At 39.6% G+C, this 20623-nt stretch overlaps 1 protein-coding gene and 1 pseudogene across 3 annotated transcripts in view; both read right to left on the bottom strand.

Moving 5' to 3' along the window:
- The window catches only part of CNNM2 (cyclin and CBS domain divalent metal cation transport mediator 2), a 153434-nt gene that overhangs the window by 46601 nt on the left and 86210 nt on the right, over nucleotides 1-20623 (bottom strand). The window contains exon 2 of one of the 3 annotated variants that reach the window (XM_055300218.1): nucleotides 533-573. The exons of the other annotated variants lie outside the window; for them this stretch is intronic. Within the exon in view, the coding sequence (XP_055156193.1) occupies nucleotides 563-573 (11 nt within the window). The 3' untranslated portion in view covers nucleotides 533-562. Of the gene's footprint in view, nucleotides 1-532; nucleotides 574-20623 lie in introns of those variants that run through there. 3 annotated transcript variants of the gene reach the window in all.
- LOC129493747 (activated RNA polymerase II transcriptional coactivator p15-like) lies at nucleotides 10927-11335 on the bottom strand (annotated as a pseudogene).

Raw genomic sequence — 20623 nt, 5'->3', positions numbered from 1 at the left:
AATTGGACAGATCTGGGCTTGGGTCCTTTAGTTCTGGTGTGATTAACCATCTATAAGATACATAAATCCTAAGTTCACTATGAAAATTGAATGGTAAAAATGTAGACTCTAACACAGTGCTTGGCACATAGTAAGTAATCAATGAATGATAAGGACTGTGTTACTGATGAGCCTTCTGGTTCTGGAAGTTAAAAATTATCTCAGACGTACCTGGTTAATACCTTTTAATATCTATAGAAACAGGATCTTGGGATCATTGGGATTATTCAGCTACAAGTGGCTTTTGAATTATAGATTATAGGCGTCTATCAAAGAGCATAACGTATATCACCTGAGCATTCAATCCTCTGTGGGCTTGTTCTGTCTTAAAGTTCTTCAATGTAGCAACTCTACAGATAGTTCACTCTTTCTCAAAACCAAAATTTTGCAGCTAGGTGGATCAAATGGGTTACGGAGATAGTCCTCCCTCCCCTCTCACCTCTAGAAGTAGTTGCTCCCGTTTACTGGATGAGGCAGTGGGGAGGGCGGCCCATGAAGGAAGCTTGTACAGCCACTGCCTTTGTCATATTTCCTCTGTGAAGAAACAGAAGACTTCAGTTCCTGGGATTGGTTAAACTCTAGATTAGAGAACTAAGGAACTACTTTGTATTTTCCTCAGAATCTCCTCTCGCTTTGTGCATAGCGTCATGGCAGCAAAACCGTCATACGTTTCTGCATCTTTGTCAGGAAACTGGAATGATAACAAACACAGGTGGCTTGCAACACACAATCAAGTCAAGGAAGCTGGCACAGAGCAAAGAAAGACTCAAAGACTGAGGGAATGAGAAGAAGAAAAACCAATGGAAGACTAAATTATATGCCATGACGACACCAACCCTGACGTTTGCGAAGATACTGCCAAGATTACTATGTGTAAGGTCAGAAGTCGCTTAAGGTACCCTCTGGTGCTGGCCACAGATTCATTCATCAAATATTCTTACTGAGGGACACCTGCGTGGCTCAGCGGTTAAGCGCATCTGCCTTCGGCTCAGAGAGTGATCCTGGAGTCCTGGGATCAAGTCCCACATCGGGCTTCCTGTATGGAGCCTGGTTCTCCCTCTGCCTGTCTCTGCCTCTCTCTCTGTGTGTGTCTTTCATGAATAAATAAATAAAATCTTAAAAAATATATATTCTTACTGGGCACTCACTATATGTGAGGCATTATACTGAGCACTAGGGATTAAAACAAAAACACAATTTAAGGCTGTCAAGGAACTGGAAGCCTAGCAGGGAAGACAAAGCAAGTAAAGTTACAACATGGTAAATGCTCCTCTTAAGTTGACCTCCATATAACAACTTGCTGATTAGTGGACTCAATCCATTCTCCCTGTGACACACACTGACTGAGGCCCCTAGCACACTGAATGCTTCTGGCTAGTATACTACTACCTAGTACTCTACATACTCTACTGCCATAAATTAAGAAGAATGTTTACTAAGAATTGTTTATTTTTGCACCTAGACCTATTTATGACATCTGTACTTACTTGATGCTGCAACTATGTAATTTAAAAATTATAGAAACTGAGGACAACCAAAGGAGTTGTTGTTTCTATGGCAACTATGATGAACCCTCTGGAAAGAATCTGCAAAGCAGGTTGCTTAAAAAAAAATACTAGAACTAAAATAAAATTAAAAAATAAAGGAAAAAACCCCCTCAAAAACTGAGAGTGAATTATGAGTGGCCAAGAGAATTATAAAACGTGAGGAATAACCTAGAAAGATTCTGCATTAGTACAGTTTCAAAAATGCTTTGTATTGATTGTTCACTTAAAAAAGAAAAGTCAAGTTTAGAGATTTCAAGAATTAAGATATATTATAGATGCGGTTCATACACCATTCCAGGAAATACCAATCAGTGAACCCACACCCAAAAGAAGATGCCTTGGATATGTACAAAAAGAGCAGTAGAGGCACCTGGGTGGCTCAGTCAATTAAGTGTCTCCCTTTGGCTCAGGTCATGATCTTAGGGTATTGGGATGGAGCTCTGCGTCTGGCTCCCTGCTCAGTGAGGAGTCTGCTTCTCTCTCTGCCCCTGCCCCCTGCTTGTGATCTTTATCTCTCAAATAAATTAAATTAAAAAAAAAAAAGAAGAGCAGTACTGTTTTCCAATGCATGCTGCAATAAATTGATTCAGGCAAAGAACACTAATGACTGCTTAAACCATTAAGGGGAAAGGTTGATGGAGAACAGAACATTCATGTGGTGCCAAAGCACTGTTCCAAGGATTACTGCTAATCCCAAAGGGGAAAACCTATATTTATAATGGAGACAACTGACAGTCGCCACCTTAATCAAGTGATCAAATTTAACATCATTAACGGTGGAAAACCAGACTCTATGTGCTACCTGATGTGGATGCACTCTGAAGTACATTTCATTCTCTAAAAACAATCTGAATCTAATTTCCAGTATATAGGAAATATAGGATGGAGAAATTAAATGTTATCATGAAGACGCAATCATAGAAAGCCAAAATTCTTTGGACACTACCAAAAAAACTAGACTGGTTTCTTTAAAAAGTCAATGTCATTATTAATTTTGTCTGGTGTCTTATAACAACCAATTTGGTTACATAGGAAAATGTATTTTTTAGAGTTACCTGTGGTAACTCTAAACAACTGGATGTCCTGAATTTGGTTTTAAAATATCCTAAGCAAAGAAAAAAATAAATAAATGAAGCAAATGCGGCAAAATTTTGACAGTTTACTGAACTGGTGTTAGATATTTTGTGGTTCATTCCCTAATTTTCTCTCCTTTTGTACATATTTGAAACTTAGAAAAAATGGAAAATAATCAATGTCAGGAAAAAACTGGTTGGGAGAAAAGGGTTAATCTAGCTCAAAAGAGAAAAGAAAACAACCAAATCCAATACACAAATCTTGATTGAATCCTTGTCAGAAAAGAACTATAAATAGGGGCACGTGGCTGGCTCAGCATAGGACTCTTGATCTTGGGGTCGAAAGTTCAAGCCCCATATTGGGTGTAGAGATTACTTAAAAATAAAATCTAAAAAACAAAACTGTAAACAACATTTTTGGAAACTGACAACTAGAAAAATATGAGTATATATTGGGTAGAAAAATAATTTGGAGAACCATAAATTTCTTAGTGATGTCAGAATTAGGATTATATAGAAAAGGTATACTGAACATTTCAGGGTGAAGTGGTTCAGAAAAAACATTTGGAACTATCAAATCTAGGAAATAGGCATATGAATGCTTGTTATAGTAGTCTTTCAACTTTTTTGCATTTTTGAACATTTTCAAAATCAAAAGTTTTATTTTTTTTTTTAAATTTTTTTCAATTTTTATTTATTTATGATAGGCACACAGTGTGAGAGAGAGAGAGGCAGAGACACAGGCAGAGGGAGAAGCAGGCTCCATGCACCAGGAGCCCGACGTGGGACTCGATCCCGGGTCTCCAGGATCGCGCCCTGGGCCAAAGGCAGGCGCCAAACCGCTGCGCCACCCAGGGATCCCTCAAAATCAAAAGTTTTAAACAGTTTGTCAAATGACTGCAAACTTAAAAAAAATCATATATTTCAGGTATGTCTATGTGGTTTTAAAAAATTCCATCTTTCAGTTACCGTTAGTTGGTTCATTAAACAACAAAGTTAAGAGGGGAGAGGATCCAGTGGTGTGTTGATAAATATTCAACCACCAGCTCTCTGGAAAAAAGAGCCCTGACTTGTGGTATTTGCCAGTTCCCATTGTGTAAATATTCCTACTATGACTGAGTCCAAGTTACTAACAGGATGCCCCTGAACACAGAGTTGGAAAGAGAGAGTGCCACCAGTCTTTCAAGATGATAGGAGCCAGTTTCAACACACCACTGGACCCAGATCCTAAGAGAGGGACATTTCAGTGGTTACAGGGTGGGAGGAGAAGATGGCCTGCAGAAAACAAAGCCGCAAAGTTAAAATTGGCTGACAAGAATGGAGCAGAAAGAGATTTGAAGACAGAAGACAAAGTATGATAGAATCTTCCTCAAAGGATTGTTAGGAAGATTAAATAAATTACATGTAGAATATTCAGCACAATGCTTGGCATACAATGATGACTTTTTTTTTCAAGGTTTTATTTATTTATTTGAGAGAAAGTGAGCACAGAGGAAGAGGGAGAAGCAGACTCCCCGCTGAGCAGGGAGCCCAAGGCAGGGGGCCTGATCCCAGGACCCTGAGATCATGACCTGAGTCGAAGGCAGATGCACAACTGACTGAGCCCCCAGGGGCCCTGATAATGACTAACCTACCTAGCACCTCCCATTATAATTTTCTAACCTGGTTCCGCATCTGGAAGGTCATCTCATGTTTTATGAAGTCATACCATGGTCGCCTGTAGGGAGGGAGAACTGAACAGCTAGCCAGGCAACTAGCAGACACGGGTGGGAGGGGTCAACTTTCCAGTTTTGAACCTTCTAATTTTAAAGAATGTGGAATGTGAATGTATTGCTTGTCCCAAAGATAAATGAAATTAAAAGGTCTGGTTTTAGGACACGAGTCTCTTGAAAATGCTCTATTCTTCTCTTACCAGAAGCCACTACCTCGACATGTATGCCGTCAAGCACTCTTCCTCATCATTCCTAACAGAAGAATTTCCAGTTGACTTCCACAAACCCAGTAAGAAAGGTTCCAACCCAGCAAGCTGGGTGGATGGGGCAGAGGCACAGTCTCTCAAGCCCGTATGTAAGTCACAAGCTTGGGGGCCACAACAAAACTCACATGAAGGCTTCAATCACTCACAATGCCACATTTCACCTGAAATGCATTGAATCAATGAATCTTTACTGAGCGCCTTCACTGCATTCAGGTCACTAGCACAGAGATGAATGGAACACTCCAACCTTAAAGAGTTCTAATTGGGCCTCAGAAACTCTCCTTTACTAAGAATTCACCTTAGTCAACTATCTTTAGGCTGAAATTAATACTAAAAATATGTATCTAATATATACATATATAAAAATACACCCACATACACATACATACATGTAAACAGTGGAAGCAATTCTTAAAGGGAACAACATTTTCTAGGCAATTTGCTGGAAAACATATTCTGTTAAATGAATTCTGTTTTGAAACCATAAATTAGAGGTGTATTCTTCTGGGGGAAAAGGTCCCTAGGAAAAGGAAAACATTAACATGATTCATGGAGGGTAAGGCCAAGTCCCCATAGGACTCCATGTGTCCATCAGCAGGAGTCAAGTGAAGCAGCAGGTCAAGGGGGAATTTTAAGTCTTGGGAGTAGGATAATCTCCTTGCAGACCTCCTCCACCATCGAGGTCAAGTGGGTCAACTCTAGAACTCTTAGAGTTTTGGCAAGACGCTCATACTGTCTGCCCCACACAAGATGCACACAGCCTCTCCACAACTGTGCTTGGAAATCAGCAGGACTAATTCCATCATGTTCTTTATGCAAGTCACCACAAGAAGCCCAGGACTCCAAGATCATCCCTCATTTTTCATCAGTGTTGAGTGACTTCCTCACACAGGTACATTCAATAGTACTCTACTGAAGACTCAGGAGAACCCCCAGCCAGTCTCTAGAGCGCTCTCAATTTTCCAATAATTCTGTGATTCCTGTCTCTGACTTCCTTGAATTCTCAACTCTGTTGAGAGTTGGGGAACTCAGGGAGTTTGCCAGGCCTGTTTAGATTGTTCCTTCTTGTACTATGACCTCCAGGTAGTCAGCTAGGGTAATCACAGGGCTCACCTTCTCTCAGGAATCATTTTTCTGTACTATATGTTGTCTATCACCTGTGAACGGTCATTTCCTCGTACCTCGCATAGTTTTCTACTTGTTTAAGGAAGGAGGGTGGGGGTACCTGGGTGGCTCAGTCAGTTAGGCATCTGCCTTTGGCTTAGGTCATGACCCCAAGGTTCTGGGATCGAGCCCGGGTAGGGCTCCCTGCTCAGTGGGGAGCCTGCTTCTCCTTCTCCTTCTTCCCCTCACTCATGCTCACTGTCACTATCACAAATAAATACATAATAATTTTTTTATTTTAAAAAAGGAAAGAGGGTAAATGTGGTCCCCATTACTCAATCTTTCTCTGTCCTCCAATGTTCTTATTGTCCATCCTAACTTAGTCACTTTCCTCCATAGCCACTCCCTTATATTTATCTTTCGCAGTTACTGCAACCCTGCCATTATCTTAATTCTAAACATATCTTCTCCAATCACCACCTCCCACCTATTTACACCACTGTTAGCACCCCAATTCCAACAATTCTTTGCCTCATGTCTAATCCAACATACCTACTACCCTCATGCCCATTTCCCCCCTCCAATCTAGCTTTAGTTCATTCCACTATCAATCATTTTAATTAGACCCTAAACTCCCAGGTCCCTCTCACTCCCTCAAATTTGCTTGGCTAAACCACAACCTATGTTAAATCCAACTCACTAAGAAATCGTATACATTTAAAATTTTTTATTTTGTTTATTGTCTTCTATACAGTCCATGAAGGGAGGGATTCTCATCTGCTTTGTTTACTGCTGTATTCCCAAAGCCGGAAAACAGTCCCCAACACATAGAAGATACACATTAAATATTTTTGAGTGGTTTAAATCAAATCCAAAGCTCAAAATAAATATCCAAATGAGAATGCTAAAAATGAAATATATCATCCTATCTAGAAAAGCAAACTACTCCTTGCTGTGGAAGAGGCTATCATTAAAAAAGAGATGTGAAATATGTACACACTTCCATCCCCTAGCTTTTTAACTTCCTTTTAATGATTTCTTTTTAAGTGTTATACACAGTTTCAACAAGAAGGCAAACTAGAATGGGCTTCCAACATAATTTTGTAGATTCCAGACAGGTTAATGAAACATAAAAGCTGTGAGAAAAACATGAGGCAACAGAAGGCAGCCAGATTTCAGCTGGGAGGAGAGGCCCTTGCCGGCTTAGAGCAGGGGCCATGGAGAAGCCTAGGGAGGGGAGTGGAGGTGTTGCTTTCTCCAGATGGCCACTGCCGCTCACAACATTCTAGCAACAATAACAGACTGGCATGCTCAAGTGGGCTGCACTAGGGAGCAGTTATAAATATAGGTACAAACAACTGCAAAACCCTGTGTATACCTTCCACTCCCCACCCACCCTCACAGCCAAAGTACGATGATGACTATTGTCAGAGAAAGCTCTCAAGAGGCACAAGCTAGGAGAGTCCAGGGAGCCATCAACAGAGCAGAGAACTAATGCTCCAGAAAAAAAGGAACTCACAGACAAATGGATGAACTTATACCAGGGGCATAACCACTATAGAGAAAAACAACAAAAATCAAACCATCTCTATCAGCCAAAAATCAAGTTAATGGATCAGCACAGAAAAGAACAGATGAACAAAGAGCTTCAAAGAGGGACCATACTTGGAAACATGTCGCAAGAAGAAGTAGCATTAAAATAAAACCCAAGTACAAGTTAACAGAGTTAACAGTATGTGAATTTTAAGAGCTGAGATAAAGAACCCAAGAGCTGGGCTACACAGCAAAAGATCCGGTTAAGAAACTCTCCTAGAAGACAGGAGGAAGGTACAAAATAATGGAGCATGTAATGAAACACTAACAGGCAAAGGATGGCACTGCAAATGTCATTCCATCTGTGAGGCCTGGAGGTGGCGGTGGGGAGACAAGAGGATAGAATACCTAGTGAAATAATAAAAGAATTTATTAACAACAACAACAACAACAACAACAACAACAGAATTCCCAAATTTAGAAAGAGATTCAGGACTTCAGATTGTAAGGATTCAAAAAGCAAACAGAAAACTGTGGAATAGGCTTTACAACTAGTTACAGTGTAATGAAATGAAAGAATAACTCTGAGTTTTTAGGAAAAGTAAATTGTTTATAAAGGACAACCAAGAATCACACTGACTCCAGAAGGCTCAAAAGCAAATGCTGGTTCTAAGAAACTGATGGGTATTTTTCAAAGGTATGAGGGGGGAAAAAAACTTCAAAACTTACAATTTATACTTAAATTATCGTTTAAATACAAGGGTAAAATAAGTACAACTCAAGCATACAGGGCCTCAGAAGTTTTATCACATAGAGGCCTTCTCAGAAATGTTCTAGAAAGAAAACGTATTTTGGAGTAAGTAAGCCTAAGTAAATAGTATATTAAGTTTACTATTGTCTAAATAAGGTTCAAAATAAAACAAAAAGGTAAATCCCCATCAGTTCCAGAATTGAGATTATTTAGAAATCAAAGTACTTTTATTGGTAGTGGGGGCATGGTGGGGAGGAGGTTGTAGAGAGGAAGGGGAGAACATCTAAGATACTTGTCTTTTTTGAAGAATGTCAGGGGTAATACATACATCTAGAGCTTTAAAACAGGAAAAAAGACTTTCAATAGGAAAAACACAAGTATGTGTGTTATTAAATTAGGAGTGAAGGACAGCTACCAAAAGAATATAAATAGGGGTTTATAACAGGGTGGCTCTGTTAGGCATCTGACTGAATTTCAGCTATGTTGTGATCTCAGGGTAATGGTATCAAGCATGTCAGGCTCTGCATTTAGTCTGGAGTCTGGTTAGGATTCCTTTTCTCCTTCTCCTTTTGCCCCTCCGCACCATGCTCACTCTCTCTAATCAATCAATCTTAAAAAAAGAAAAACAGAATGTGTAACTTTCAAACTAGGGCAAGACTGGATTTATCCAATAGATGATAGGAAAAGGGAAAAGCAAAAATCAACAGAAAACTTGAAACAAAATGATTAAAGAGTCAAAATATAAAAATATTCTATGACTGATAATAAATGGGTTGAGCTCACTGATGTACTCAGAATGACTTCTAAACAAGATATAAGTAACATATACTCACTGTAGAGAAAACATGAAGAAGTTATTTGGGAAACAATTAGTCTAATGAATTAAAAATCATCCATAATCTTACTTTTCAGACAATGTTTTCTACCAAAATATATGTATAACATTTTGCCACAAAAATACTTTTACATATGTCTTAAAAATCTCTCCATTTTACCCAAAATATACAAAAACAATTATTTTTTTAAATTTATTTATGATAGTCACAGAGACAGACAGAGAGAGAGAGAGAGAGAGAGAGAGGCAGAGACATAGGCAGAGGGAGAAGCAGGCTCCATGCACCGGGAGCCCGATGTGGGATTCGATCCCAGGTCTCCAGGATCGCGCCCTGGGCCAAAGGCAGGTGCCAAACCGCTGCGCCACCCAGGGATCCCTACAAAAACAATTAAAAGGGATACAATTCAAAGAGATACATGCACCTCTATGTTTATAGCAGCATTTTTTTTTAAGATTTTATTTATTTATTCATGAGAGACAGAGACATAGGCAGAGGGAGAAGCAGGCTCTCTGAGGAAAGCCTGATCCGGGACTCGATCTCAGGACCCCAGGACCACGACCTGAGCCAAAGGCAGCCGCCCAACCACTGAGGTGCTCCTGTAGCAGCATTTTCTACAATAGCCAAACAATGGAAATAGCCCAAGTGTCCTGATAGATGAATGAATAAAGAAGATGTCACACACACACACACACACACACACACACAGTGTAATATTACTCAGCCATCAAAAAGAATGAAATCTTGCCATTTGCAACAACATGGATGGAGCTACAGAGTACAATGTTAAGCAAAATAAATGAGATAAAGACAAATACCATATGATTTCACACATGTGTACAATTTAAGAAAACAAATAAAAAAAAAAAAGGAAAGAGACAGACAAACCAGAAACAAACTCTTAACTACAGAGAACAAACTGATGGTTACCAAAGGGGAGGTGGATGTAGCGGGATGGATGAAATAGGAGATGGGGATTAAGGAGTGCTCTTGCCAGGCAGCCAGGGTGGCTCAGCAGTTTACCACCACCTTCAGCCTGGTTTACCACAGCCTTCAGCCCAGGGTGTGGTTGTGGAGACCCAGGATCTATTCCCATGCCGGGCTCCCTGCATGGAGCTTGCTTCTCCCTCTGTCTGTGTCTCTGCCCATCTCTCTCTCTGTGTCTCTCATGAAGAAGTAAATAAAATCTTTAAAAAAAAAAACAAAACAAAACAGGAGTGCTCTTGCCATGATGAGTACCAGGTGATGTATGGTGTTGTACACTTGAAACTACGCTGTATATTAATTATACAGGAATTAAAATTAAATCTCTCCATATTAATGCATAACCTTGTAATGATTTTTAGTGGCTAAATAGTTCTATGTTGGATAGCCATAATTGTTATATATCCATTAATCCTAATATTTCAGTGCTTCCCAATGTTTCATCTTTCATATGACATTTGATATTTCCTCCTAGTAAAATAACCCTTCCCAGACTGTCCCCTCCACAGGACATAGAGGAGGCCCACAGAGTTGATGCTGTGGTAAGGCTATCTCCTCCATCACTGGGCTCTCCCTATCTTCTCCCTATCTACTGAACAACTCCTTTTATCACATTAAAAGCCTGAAATACTTCCCACCTTTTTTTTTTTTTGTATTACTTGATTTTATTTTACACTAGGTGGTGGGCACAAAGCAATCCTCCTTAATCAAGATGACAATTAGTTTCACTCAGAACACTTTTAATAATGCACATAAAGGGCAGCCCTGGTGGCACAGCGGTTTAGAGCCGCCTGCAGCCCAGGGAGTGATCCTGGAGACCTGGGATCGAGTCCCATGTTGGGCTCCCTGCATGGAGCCTGCTTCTCCCTCTGCCTGTGTCTCTGCCCCCCTCTCTCTCTGTGTCTCTCATGAATAAATAAATAAAATATTTTTTAAAAATAATGCACATAAAAAGTATTCATCTTACAAATTTTTCTGCAATCCAAATATACAATAGCTTGGAAAACAACGTTTAGAAAACAAAAGCCAATGTAAAATGACATTAAAACAACTAGAACAGTACAGGTTTTATATGGCTCTGATTTTACAGTTTTCTTACTGCATCATCAGTGTCAGAATTCTGTTCCTTCAGTTGGCTCCATTGCTCAGGATTTAAAGAAATACCTTTTCTTCCAGGTTTCATTTCACCTTCTGGATCCATCCAGTATTCTCTAATATCAATTAGGACTTTCCCTTTAAAGTCCCGAACACTGACGTACCTCATTTTCCCAATCTGAAACACGTTATCATCTCTACTGCTGCTGCTCTGCTTAGAGGATGACAGGGCTCTTGAAGTTTCACCAGTCTTTTGGTTCTTCACAGGTTTTTCTGGCATAAACTTGCTTTTTCCTCTTTAACTTTTTGTCAACCTCACTGTCAGAATCACTGCCAGAAGAGCTTGAAGAAACAAGTCCCTTTGATTTAGGCATTGCTCCACTCTCGCCGCCGAATTGCCTTCTGCTCACTTGCTTGCAACTACTTCCCACCTTTAAAACCAAGAAACTTCTCCAGATTCCCTCTCTGTTTTGCTATCACTCCATTTCTTTGCTTCTTTTCACAGCAAAACTCTTGAAAGAATGGTTTCCATCTACTGTCTCCATTTCTTCTTCAACATGCTCCAAATCAGTCTTGTCCAATGAAACCACTCATGAAGATCTCCAATGACCTCTCATTTGGTTTAATTCAATGATCAATTCTTAGCCCTCGTCTTACTTATGATAAGTAAGTAAGTTCTTGATAAGTAACTTCTTTCTTGAAACAATCTCTCCACGTGGCTTCTACCATAACTGCCCCATCCCCACCCCCTGGCATTTAGCTCAATGGCCACTCACCCTCATTCTCTTTTGCTATTTCCTCTCATTCCAGTGACATCTTGAAGCCAGAGAATTCTTGATCTTCATTCTTAGATCTCTTCTTTTCTCCTTGGACATTGGAATAATAATCCCATTTAGTCTCAAAGCTTTAAAAATCATCCATATGCCGGGATCCCTGGGTGGCTCAGTGGTTTAGCTCCTGCCTTTGGCCCAGGGCATGATCCTGGAGTCCCGGGATCGAGTCCCATGTCGGGCTCCCGGCATGGAGCCTGCTTCTCCCTCCTCCTGTGTCTCTGCCTCTCTCTCTCTCTCTCTCTGTCTATCACAAATAAATAAATAAATCTTTTAAAAAAATTATCCATATGCCAATGATCCCTACCTGTGAATAACCTGATCACTCCTCTGAGTGAACTTCCAGATTTACATATCCAAATGCACACTTAACATCTCCACCAGGATATCTACCAAGCTTTATATAATTCTCAATATCTGTTCCTCCTTTACTGGGGTAAAGGATGCATCAATAGTCACCCAATTGTTCAAACCCAAAGCCTAGGCAGCCTTCATCCTTAACTTCTCTCTCACTTCCAATCCTCTGAAAACTAACCAGAGTTAGATCCTTTCTTTTCACCTCTCCACCCTTGGTGCAAGCCACTATTCTCTCTGACCTGAATCGCTATAATAGCTTCCTAACTGGCCTTTCTGCCTTACTCTTCCATGATCAAGTCCTCATAGAATCACCAAAATAATCCTTTGAAAAAAAAATTCTGTCACTTCCCTGCTCAAAATCCTCCAAAAACTCCCCTATCATACCTAGACTCAAAACAAATACCTTACCACAATCTGCAAGGCCTTACAGATCCCTGCTGATCTTTGGGACTTTATCTCCCACCATTCCTGGCCTGGCTTCCTCCTCTCTAGATAGATGTTGCTGATCCTTAAATATGCCAAACACATTCCTGTCTAAGGATCTCTGCTCTCCCTGCTTCCTCTTGTGGCTCATTCTACCCTGGATTTTCAGGTTACTTACTCTCCCACCTCTTTCAGGTCTTTGCTCAAATGTCACCTCCTCATGAGGCCTTCCCTGCCCCATCCTATCTATTTTTTTTTAAATGATGTATTTTTAAAAAGATTTTATTTATTCATGACAGAGAGAGAGAGAGAGAGAGAGAGAGAGAGAGAGAGAGAGGCAGAGACACAGGCAGAGGGAGAAGCAGGCTCCATGCAGGGAGTCCGATGTGGACCCAGGATCACGCCCTGGGCTGAAGATGGCGCTAAACAACCTAGCCGCCCGGGCTGCCCAGCCCCATCCTATTTAAAATAGATCCTCCCTATCCCAGTCCATATGCCCTCTGTGCTGCATGGGGCACACTTACCAGTAGGATACTATATTTCATATTTATTTGCTTAGTCTGTTCTCCACTTAGCTACAGAATGCACAAAGGCAGGGACATGATCTTAATGACACTATGGCCTCCATGCCTAGAACACTGTCTGGCACATAGTAGGGGTCTAACCTTCTTTGAGGAACACTGATTGAGTATCCACACACAATTACGCATCTGTCTACTAAGGGCTAATGATCTATCCAAAATTCAAAGTATTCAGACAAAAATATAAAAAAAATTACAAAATATTTCAGACCTAACAGTATAAAAATAAAACATCCATCCATTTGCCTACCACTCATTTTAAGGATTAAAACATTATATAGTTGAGTCTCATTAATACCCACGCCACCAAGGCAACTTAATATCAGGTTTACAAAAAACCTAAAGGGCAGAAAAATGTTTTATGATTCACTCATTATTTTTCACCTGAAAATAAAATTATTTCTGAAACAGAAAAATGGAAACAGAAAATAAAATTTTTGAAACAGAAACAGAAAATAAGGGCAGCCCAGGTGGCTCAGCAGTTTAGTGCCACCTTCAGCCCATGGCATGATCCTGGAGACCTGGAATCAAGTCCCATGTCAGGCTCCCTGCATGGAGCCTGCTTCTCCCACTGCCTGTGTCTCTGCCTCTCTCTCTCTTCTCTCTCTCTGTGTCTCTCATAGATAAATAAATAAAATCTTTTAAAAAATTATTTTACAAAGTACTCTACTAGACAGAAAATAAAAGTTATTGGACAAAGTACTTTACTAAACAAAAACCCATGGTGCAATGAAATTCAAGTTTTGGGCTGGAGAAAACAAAAGAAAGGGAAGAAGCAAACACTAGGGAAGTGGGCAGAAAGGAGAGACCTGGTGGGGTACGTACACACAATGATCCCAAGAGGAGTGAACAAGGGAACGCTGGTAACTGGGTGCTCATCATCTATCTTCCCTACTCAACACGATTGCAGAAGGATTATGAACAAAGCCTGGTTGAGGTGGCAGGTCCCAAGAAAGGACATATCCAATGACATCACAGGATGTTTAGACAGCTCTAAGTAACAACTGAGTTTGGCCTGGCAGCGTACATCAAAGTTGGTAGGAAATGTGGTATGTTTAGGACAGAGGAGCAATGAGCTGGTGGCTCTGACAGTAAGATAAATGGGAGATCTTTTCTATTAAAATAGAATAGGATGGAAAATCTTTTCTATTAAAATAATACTTAAAAGATATAATAAAGTTAAACTGGAAATGCCAAGACTCAATAAAAATAGATCTTCCAGAGCTTTATTAGCCTAAACCCCTTTATAGTAATGGGACCATAGATTAGTATCAGTAACGCAACAGAACAATTTCATACACCGTCCAATCTCTATCCTGTCCATAGTATCTAATCTACTCTACCACAAAAGCAACTGGCTTTAGAAAAAATATCTGATTCCAGTCTAAGGAGCAAAAAATAAAAAATAAAAGAATCAAGATGGGATTGGAATATCTTGGTTTTGCCGGAATGTTTAGATAGGAGCCAGATTAAATGGCCAAATAGCAATCTGATCATTAATCTGTGAAAATTCATGAGTCTTAATGGAACTCCAAAGTTGGGAAATCTTCTGAACTATATGGTACCTGTGGTGAGGAGGGCAAACGGAGGTTAAAAACTAGCCAGGCTTATCTACTTGGCCTGGGGCCTTTTTCTCATTATTTCATCTACCTAGAGAGGCATCCTTCTCTTCATTCACACAAAGATACTGTTTGTGCTAGAGATGGTCTGTGGTAAAGGATTACCATGCGTGTGATTTTCCAACAATATTTATAAAAAACATTCTATCAGCCAACCTAAATTACAAGCTATGACTATTGGACAAAGTTCCAGCAGTACATATCATACAGAAGATGCAGTTCAGGTGAAGTATGCAGAATCCTGTCACCTCTCAGGTAAAGCAACTATGGTCAAAAACTGGATAAACACTACATACAAAAAGAGGCATAGGCTTGAACTGTCTTATTACTATAAAGGGGTTTAGGCTAATAAAACAAACCTGGAATTATTCATCCAGACCTGTATTTCCAACCTAGAACCCTGCATTAGGTTTGAAATGGTAACTGTCTATTTTGGTTGAGTAAATAAATTTGTAACCCTTGAATGAAGAGAGATCAGTGATATTTTTGTGTAAGTCATATTTATACAAATGTAGTAATAGCTTTTATAACCATTATGCTCATTAGCGTATGCTCCTAAAATGTTCAAACTTCTTGGGCAGCCCGGGTGGCTCAGCGGTTTAGCACTGCCTTCAGCCCAGGGCCTGATCCTGGGGACCTGGGATTGAGTCCCACATCAGGCTCCCTGCATGGAGCCTGCTTCTCCTTCTGCCTCTGTCTCTGTCTCTCTCTCTCTCTCTGTCACTCATTAATAAATAAAATTTAAAAAAATTTCAAACTTCTTGAGACTTATTAAAATCATATCCCCAAGGCGCACCTGGGTGGCTCAGTGATTGAGCGTCTGCCTTCAGCTCAGGTCGGGATCCCGGTCCTGGGATCAAGTCCCTCATCAAGCTCCTCGCGGGGAGACTGCTTCATCCTCTGCCTATGTCTCTGCCTCTCTCTGTGTCTCTTACAAATAAATAAATAAAATCTTTAAAATAAAATAAAATAAAATAAAATCATAACCCCAAAACTTAGAAGTTTGAAGCACTTGAAGAAATCAGATATATTAAATTTCTAAGTATGGTTTGAAATGTTTAAGGAACTCTCGTCAAGTTCATAAATGGTATTAGTAGGAGAGTTTCACCTGTTAAATATAAAAAAGCATTTGAGCATCAATTTAAAAACTAGCAAATGTTAAAAAATATTTAATATTTTTTTTCTTTCTTCTTTTTTTTTTTCAAGTTCACAAAAGAACTCTTTATTATTTCAGGCAAGAAGTCTGGATGAAAGGGTTACCGTTCCCGGTAGCCAAAATCCAGGTGTTAGTGGCACTATTTCAACTTTGTAGATTCAACTTAGTCAGAAAAGGGTGCCAGGGTCCTACATTCCCCAGCTGGACAAGAAGAAGGGCAAAACTGGAAGAGACTCTAACCTATTGATACTGCTCTTGAGACCCAACACCTCATGGGCCCGTCAGCAGGTCACGGACCCACCACCGAGGGGCAGAGGCCACACTACGCTAGATATGGGAGGAGGGACGTAGGGCACCTGGGGGGATAGGCACCGACAGCTTCAGAACTCCTCAGTGAATGGATAGTCCTTGTGGGAGGCACAACTCACCAAGGCAAAGACCCTCCAGTTCCGGTTGTAGCTGAGTAAGGTGGTCATGTCCACACTGCTCAGCTCAAAGTCAAAGACCTGAAAGTTCTCAGCAATCCGTTCGGGTGTCACGGACTTGGGAATTTAAAAACTAGCAAATATTTTTAATATTAACAATATAGTAAATCCACTACAAATACTTGTAGGTTATATTTTTTTACTTTTGTTTTGCTTTTAATTTTATTTATTTATTCATGAGAGACACACAGAGAGAGGCAGAAAAATAGGCAGAGGGAGAAGCAGGCTTTCCATGGTAGATACTCAACCACTGAGCCACCCAGGTGCCCCTGTAGGGTATGTTTTAAAGGTATGAAGAATAATAAGCTTTTGACGTCATAATTTTAATAAGCTAAACTCTGACCAAAACATAAGGAACTCACGGAGCTGTCTAGCATAATAGAATCAAAGAGCCTACAAATTCCTACCCTGCTAGCTCACTTTGTGCCTCAAGGTCTTTATTTGCAAAGCCCTTGGGAGGATTGAGTTGATACATATAAAGCACTTAAACAGTTATACAGATTTCAAGTTGCTCTATAAATGTTAGCTATGATGCCTACCATCATCATTGACTGGTATCACCTGACAAGACTATGAATGCTTTGATGACAAGAACATGTCCTATTTGTCTCTATGTTCCTAGCATTTAGCTCATTGCCAGATACCCAACAGGTACTCAAATATTGTCTGAATTTAACCAACTAATCTAAAATCCTGGCTATTAGGTTGTGGGTTGCAAACTCTAATACACTAATAGAATCAATGATAAATGGCAGGAACAAAAATAAAAGGGCCAAGGGGCAACTAGGTGGCTCAGTCTGTTAAGCTTTTGCCTTTGGCTCAGGTCATGATCACAGGGGCCTGAGATCAAGCCCCAAATCAGGCTCCCTGCTGAGCAGGGAATCTGCTTCTCCCTCTACCTCTGCCCCTCTCCTTCCTTTCTTCCTTCCTTCCTTCCTTCCTTCCTTCCTTCCTTCCTTCCTTCCTTCCTTCCTCCCTCCCTCCCTCCCTCCCTCCCTCCTTCCTCTCAAATAAATAAAACCTTAAAAAGATAAAAGGACCAATAAAAGCAAAACCACAAAATTTTATCCAGTCAAAAAAATACTGTTTCTTGACATTTTTAAGAACTTACTCCAGGAGTTTCTCAAGGTCAAAAATTATATTAAGAGAAGTTCAGTTGGGACTGGCTAGCGATAGCTGATACAAATCTAGACCCTAGATCTAGAATTAGAGATTCTATAAAGAATTTGAGATTTCTCCCTAATAAATTTAATCTAACACAATTTACTGCAGAATTAATTACTTCAACTTTTTCCAACCACCAAAATTTGTTTCTGAATTAAAGTACTATACATTCTTAACCCATTCAGGACAGGCACCCTTTGAGCATTTTCCATTGCTCTTACATTTTCCAGTTTAGACTCATCTGGGGTAATTACTAGCAGTCTAGATGGAAAATTTTCCTGGCAGGGTTGTTCCACTCACAGCCATTTAGAAAGCACTGCTTGCGTCAGACTCTTATTTTCTGCTTGGATAAGGGGCTGTTACTTCAGACCCCAATTTTTCTTGGTGTCCCATAGTCACACTTCATTGAGTACAACCTGTGCTTGCTTCTACTAATAGCCTTTCAAAGTAAAAGTTTTTATCTACCCATCAAGTTAGCAGATTCACCTTTCCTTAGAGCACTGAATAAGGCCAAAGAGGCTGTTATGCCATCAACAGACATCACATGACTGCAGTAATAGTAACAGTAATTTATAATTATTGAGTGCCTATGCATGCCAGGTGCTATTTGTGTATCTTATTTCATTATTCAAGAATTCCACCAAAGAAAATTAACTCCCATTTTATAAGTCACAACACGGAGACTTAAAAACACTAATGAACATTCTCTGGGCATCTGTCTTCCCTTCCAAAGATTCTAGCTTACCCAAAACAGTTTCCTCTTACAGAATAGGGCCTTCTGAACTACTGTCCTCATTTTCTAAATTAAAAAATTAAAGGCCAAAGATTACATAGCTAAGAAGCATAGAAACAAATCTGAATTATAGTTCTGATCTCCAAATCCATTTGTTATTTTGCTAAGCTATCTATAGTTTTGTAAGGTCTTTCATAGAACTCCCTTCCACTCCAAGCTAAGGATGGAAAAGTCTGCCTGAAAAGACTATTTTGTATTGTATTTCTCGTCTCGTGTTTGAAGAAAGATAGGGAAGGAAAAAGAAGAAAGGCTATGGTAATTCTTCTTTATAACAGCAGAGCATATCAAACTCACAGGAGTCACAGTGAAAGGTTATTAAATACTGAGCCCTTTCTGGAACATTCTCCAATGTTTTCAGAACTTCAGTACACTGCTTGACTTGTAGGTAAATAAATTCAACCATTTTTCTGCAGTTCAACTCGAAATTAAAAAAAAAAAAAGATGTATTAGGGTACCCATGTGGCTCAGTTGGCTATGGATCTGCCTTCCACTCAGGATGTGCTCCCAGAGTCCTGGAATCGAGCTATACATCAGGCTCCCTGCTCAGTGGAGAGTCTGCTTGTTCTTCTCCCACTGCCCCTCTCCCCAAATCCCCCTGCTCATGTTCTCTCTCAAGTAAATCTCAAAAAATAGATGTATCAAGTGGTCTTTTTCTCTTAAAACCCAATTACAACGAGTTATCCTATAACCTGTATCAAACGGTGGTCTACTCAGCTCAGTTTGGATTGATGAACTTGCACTTACTTGTTTTAAGAAGTTCTTGTTCTAGCTTTTTTTTTCCCCCACCCAGCACAGAGCCCAGCATGGGGCTTGAACTCACAAACCTTAGATCAAGACCTGAGTTGGGATCAAGAGTTGGACACTCAATAGACTGAGCCACCCAGGCACCCCTCTCAGTCTATAATTATTTTTTTTTAATAAATTTTTATTTATTTATGATAGTCACAGAGAGAGAGAGAGAGAGGCAGAGACACAGGCAGAGGGAGAAGCAGGCTCCATGCACCGGGAGCCTGACGTGGGATTTGATCCCGGGTCTCCAGGATCACGCCCTGGGCCAAAGGCAGGCGCCAAACCGCTGCGCCACCCAGGGATCCCTCAGTCTATAATTCTTACTGGTAGGAAATACCTTCAAGAATCAACCTAGTATTCAATGTTCAATTTAACTCACTTTGAATAAATTTATTTATATCAGATTATTTAATAATGCTATCTTTAGCAAAATTTCATTTTGCTAAATTTAAAAATTTCATTTTTAAAAATGAGCTTAGAATTTTAAATGGGAACTTCAAGGAGCATTCATGTATTTAGAAATTACTAAACTTTCTGAGTTCAATAATTTAACATCAACAACTAGAAAATTTTGTTACTTGTATTTTGTATCTTGTATTTGAAACCTACAACTAAAAAAAAAAACCTACAACTATACCTTGCAATCTAAATTTATACAAAAAAGTGCAAAAGTATCCTCAAATTTACAGCTTAAAAATGTGTATAAAATAGAGCCCAAATAATGTCCTAATCAAATGAATCAACATCTTCCTAACTCAGGAAAGTATTAGGATGAGATTTACTAAGCAAATAATGCACTTAGTATGTATTAATAGTATCAATAAATCTACAAATCTATTAGGAACATTTAAAATAAAGAGGTTTATTTTATAGTTTAATATACCTGGTACCAAACTGCTTTCCAGAAAGAATACAAGACAAGGTCTATTTTTCTATACCCGGAACACTGGATTTTATCATCTTTGCATTTCCTTTAATGAAATGGATAAAACAGGTCTTGTTACATCTACTAGATTAGAGGTAACAGTTTCACATTTACTAACTACTGATATTTCTTTTGTTTATATACTTTATTTTTCTACTGGTGTGCTTATCTTAAAAAATTTAAACACTTGGGGATCCCTGGGTGGCTCAGTGGTTTAGCATCTGCCTTTGGCCCAGTGCGTGATCCTGGAATCCCGGTATGGAGTCCCACATCAGGCTCCCTGCATGAAGCCTGCTTCTCCCTCTGCCTGTGTCTCTGCCTCTTTCTCTGTGTCTCTCATGAATAAATAAATCTTTTTTTAAAAAATTTAAAAGCTCTTTATAAATTAAATATGGTGTGCATCATTTGTTTTTGCAAATATTTACTCCAGTCTGGTTGCCTTTTAATACAGTTTATGGGCTGCAGCCAAGTCTGTCAATCTTTATAAATTCTGGATTTTATGTAACCTTAGGAAGGCCTTCCCCAATAGACAGTATGAAAGAAGTATATTTCTCCTACAGTTGA

The sequence above is a fragment of the Nyctereutes procyonoides genome, unplaced genomic scaffold (assembly GCF_905146905.1).
Source record: "Nyctereutes procyonoides isolate TBG_1078 unplaced genomic scaffold, NYPRO_anot_genome, whole genome shotgun sequence".
In the NCBI taxonomy this organism is placed as follows: Eukaryota; Metazoa; Chordata; class Mammalia; order Carnivora; family Canidae; genus Nyctereutes; species Nyctereutes procyonoides.
This window is presented reverse-complemented; position numbering and strand designations above follow the sequence as displayed.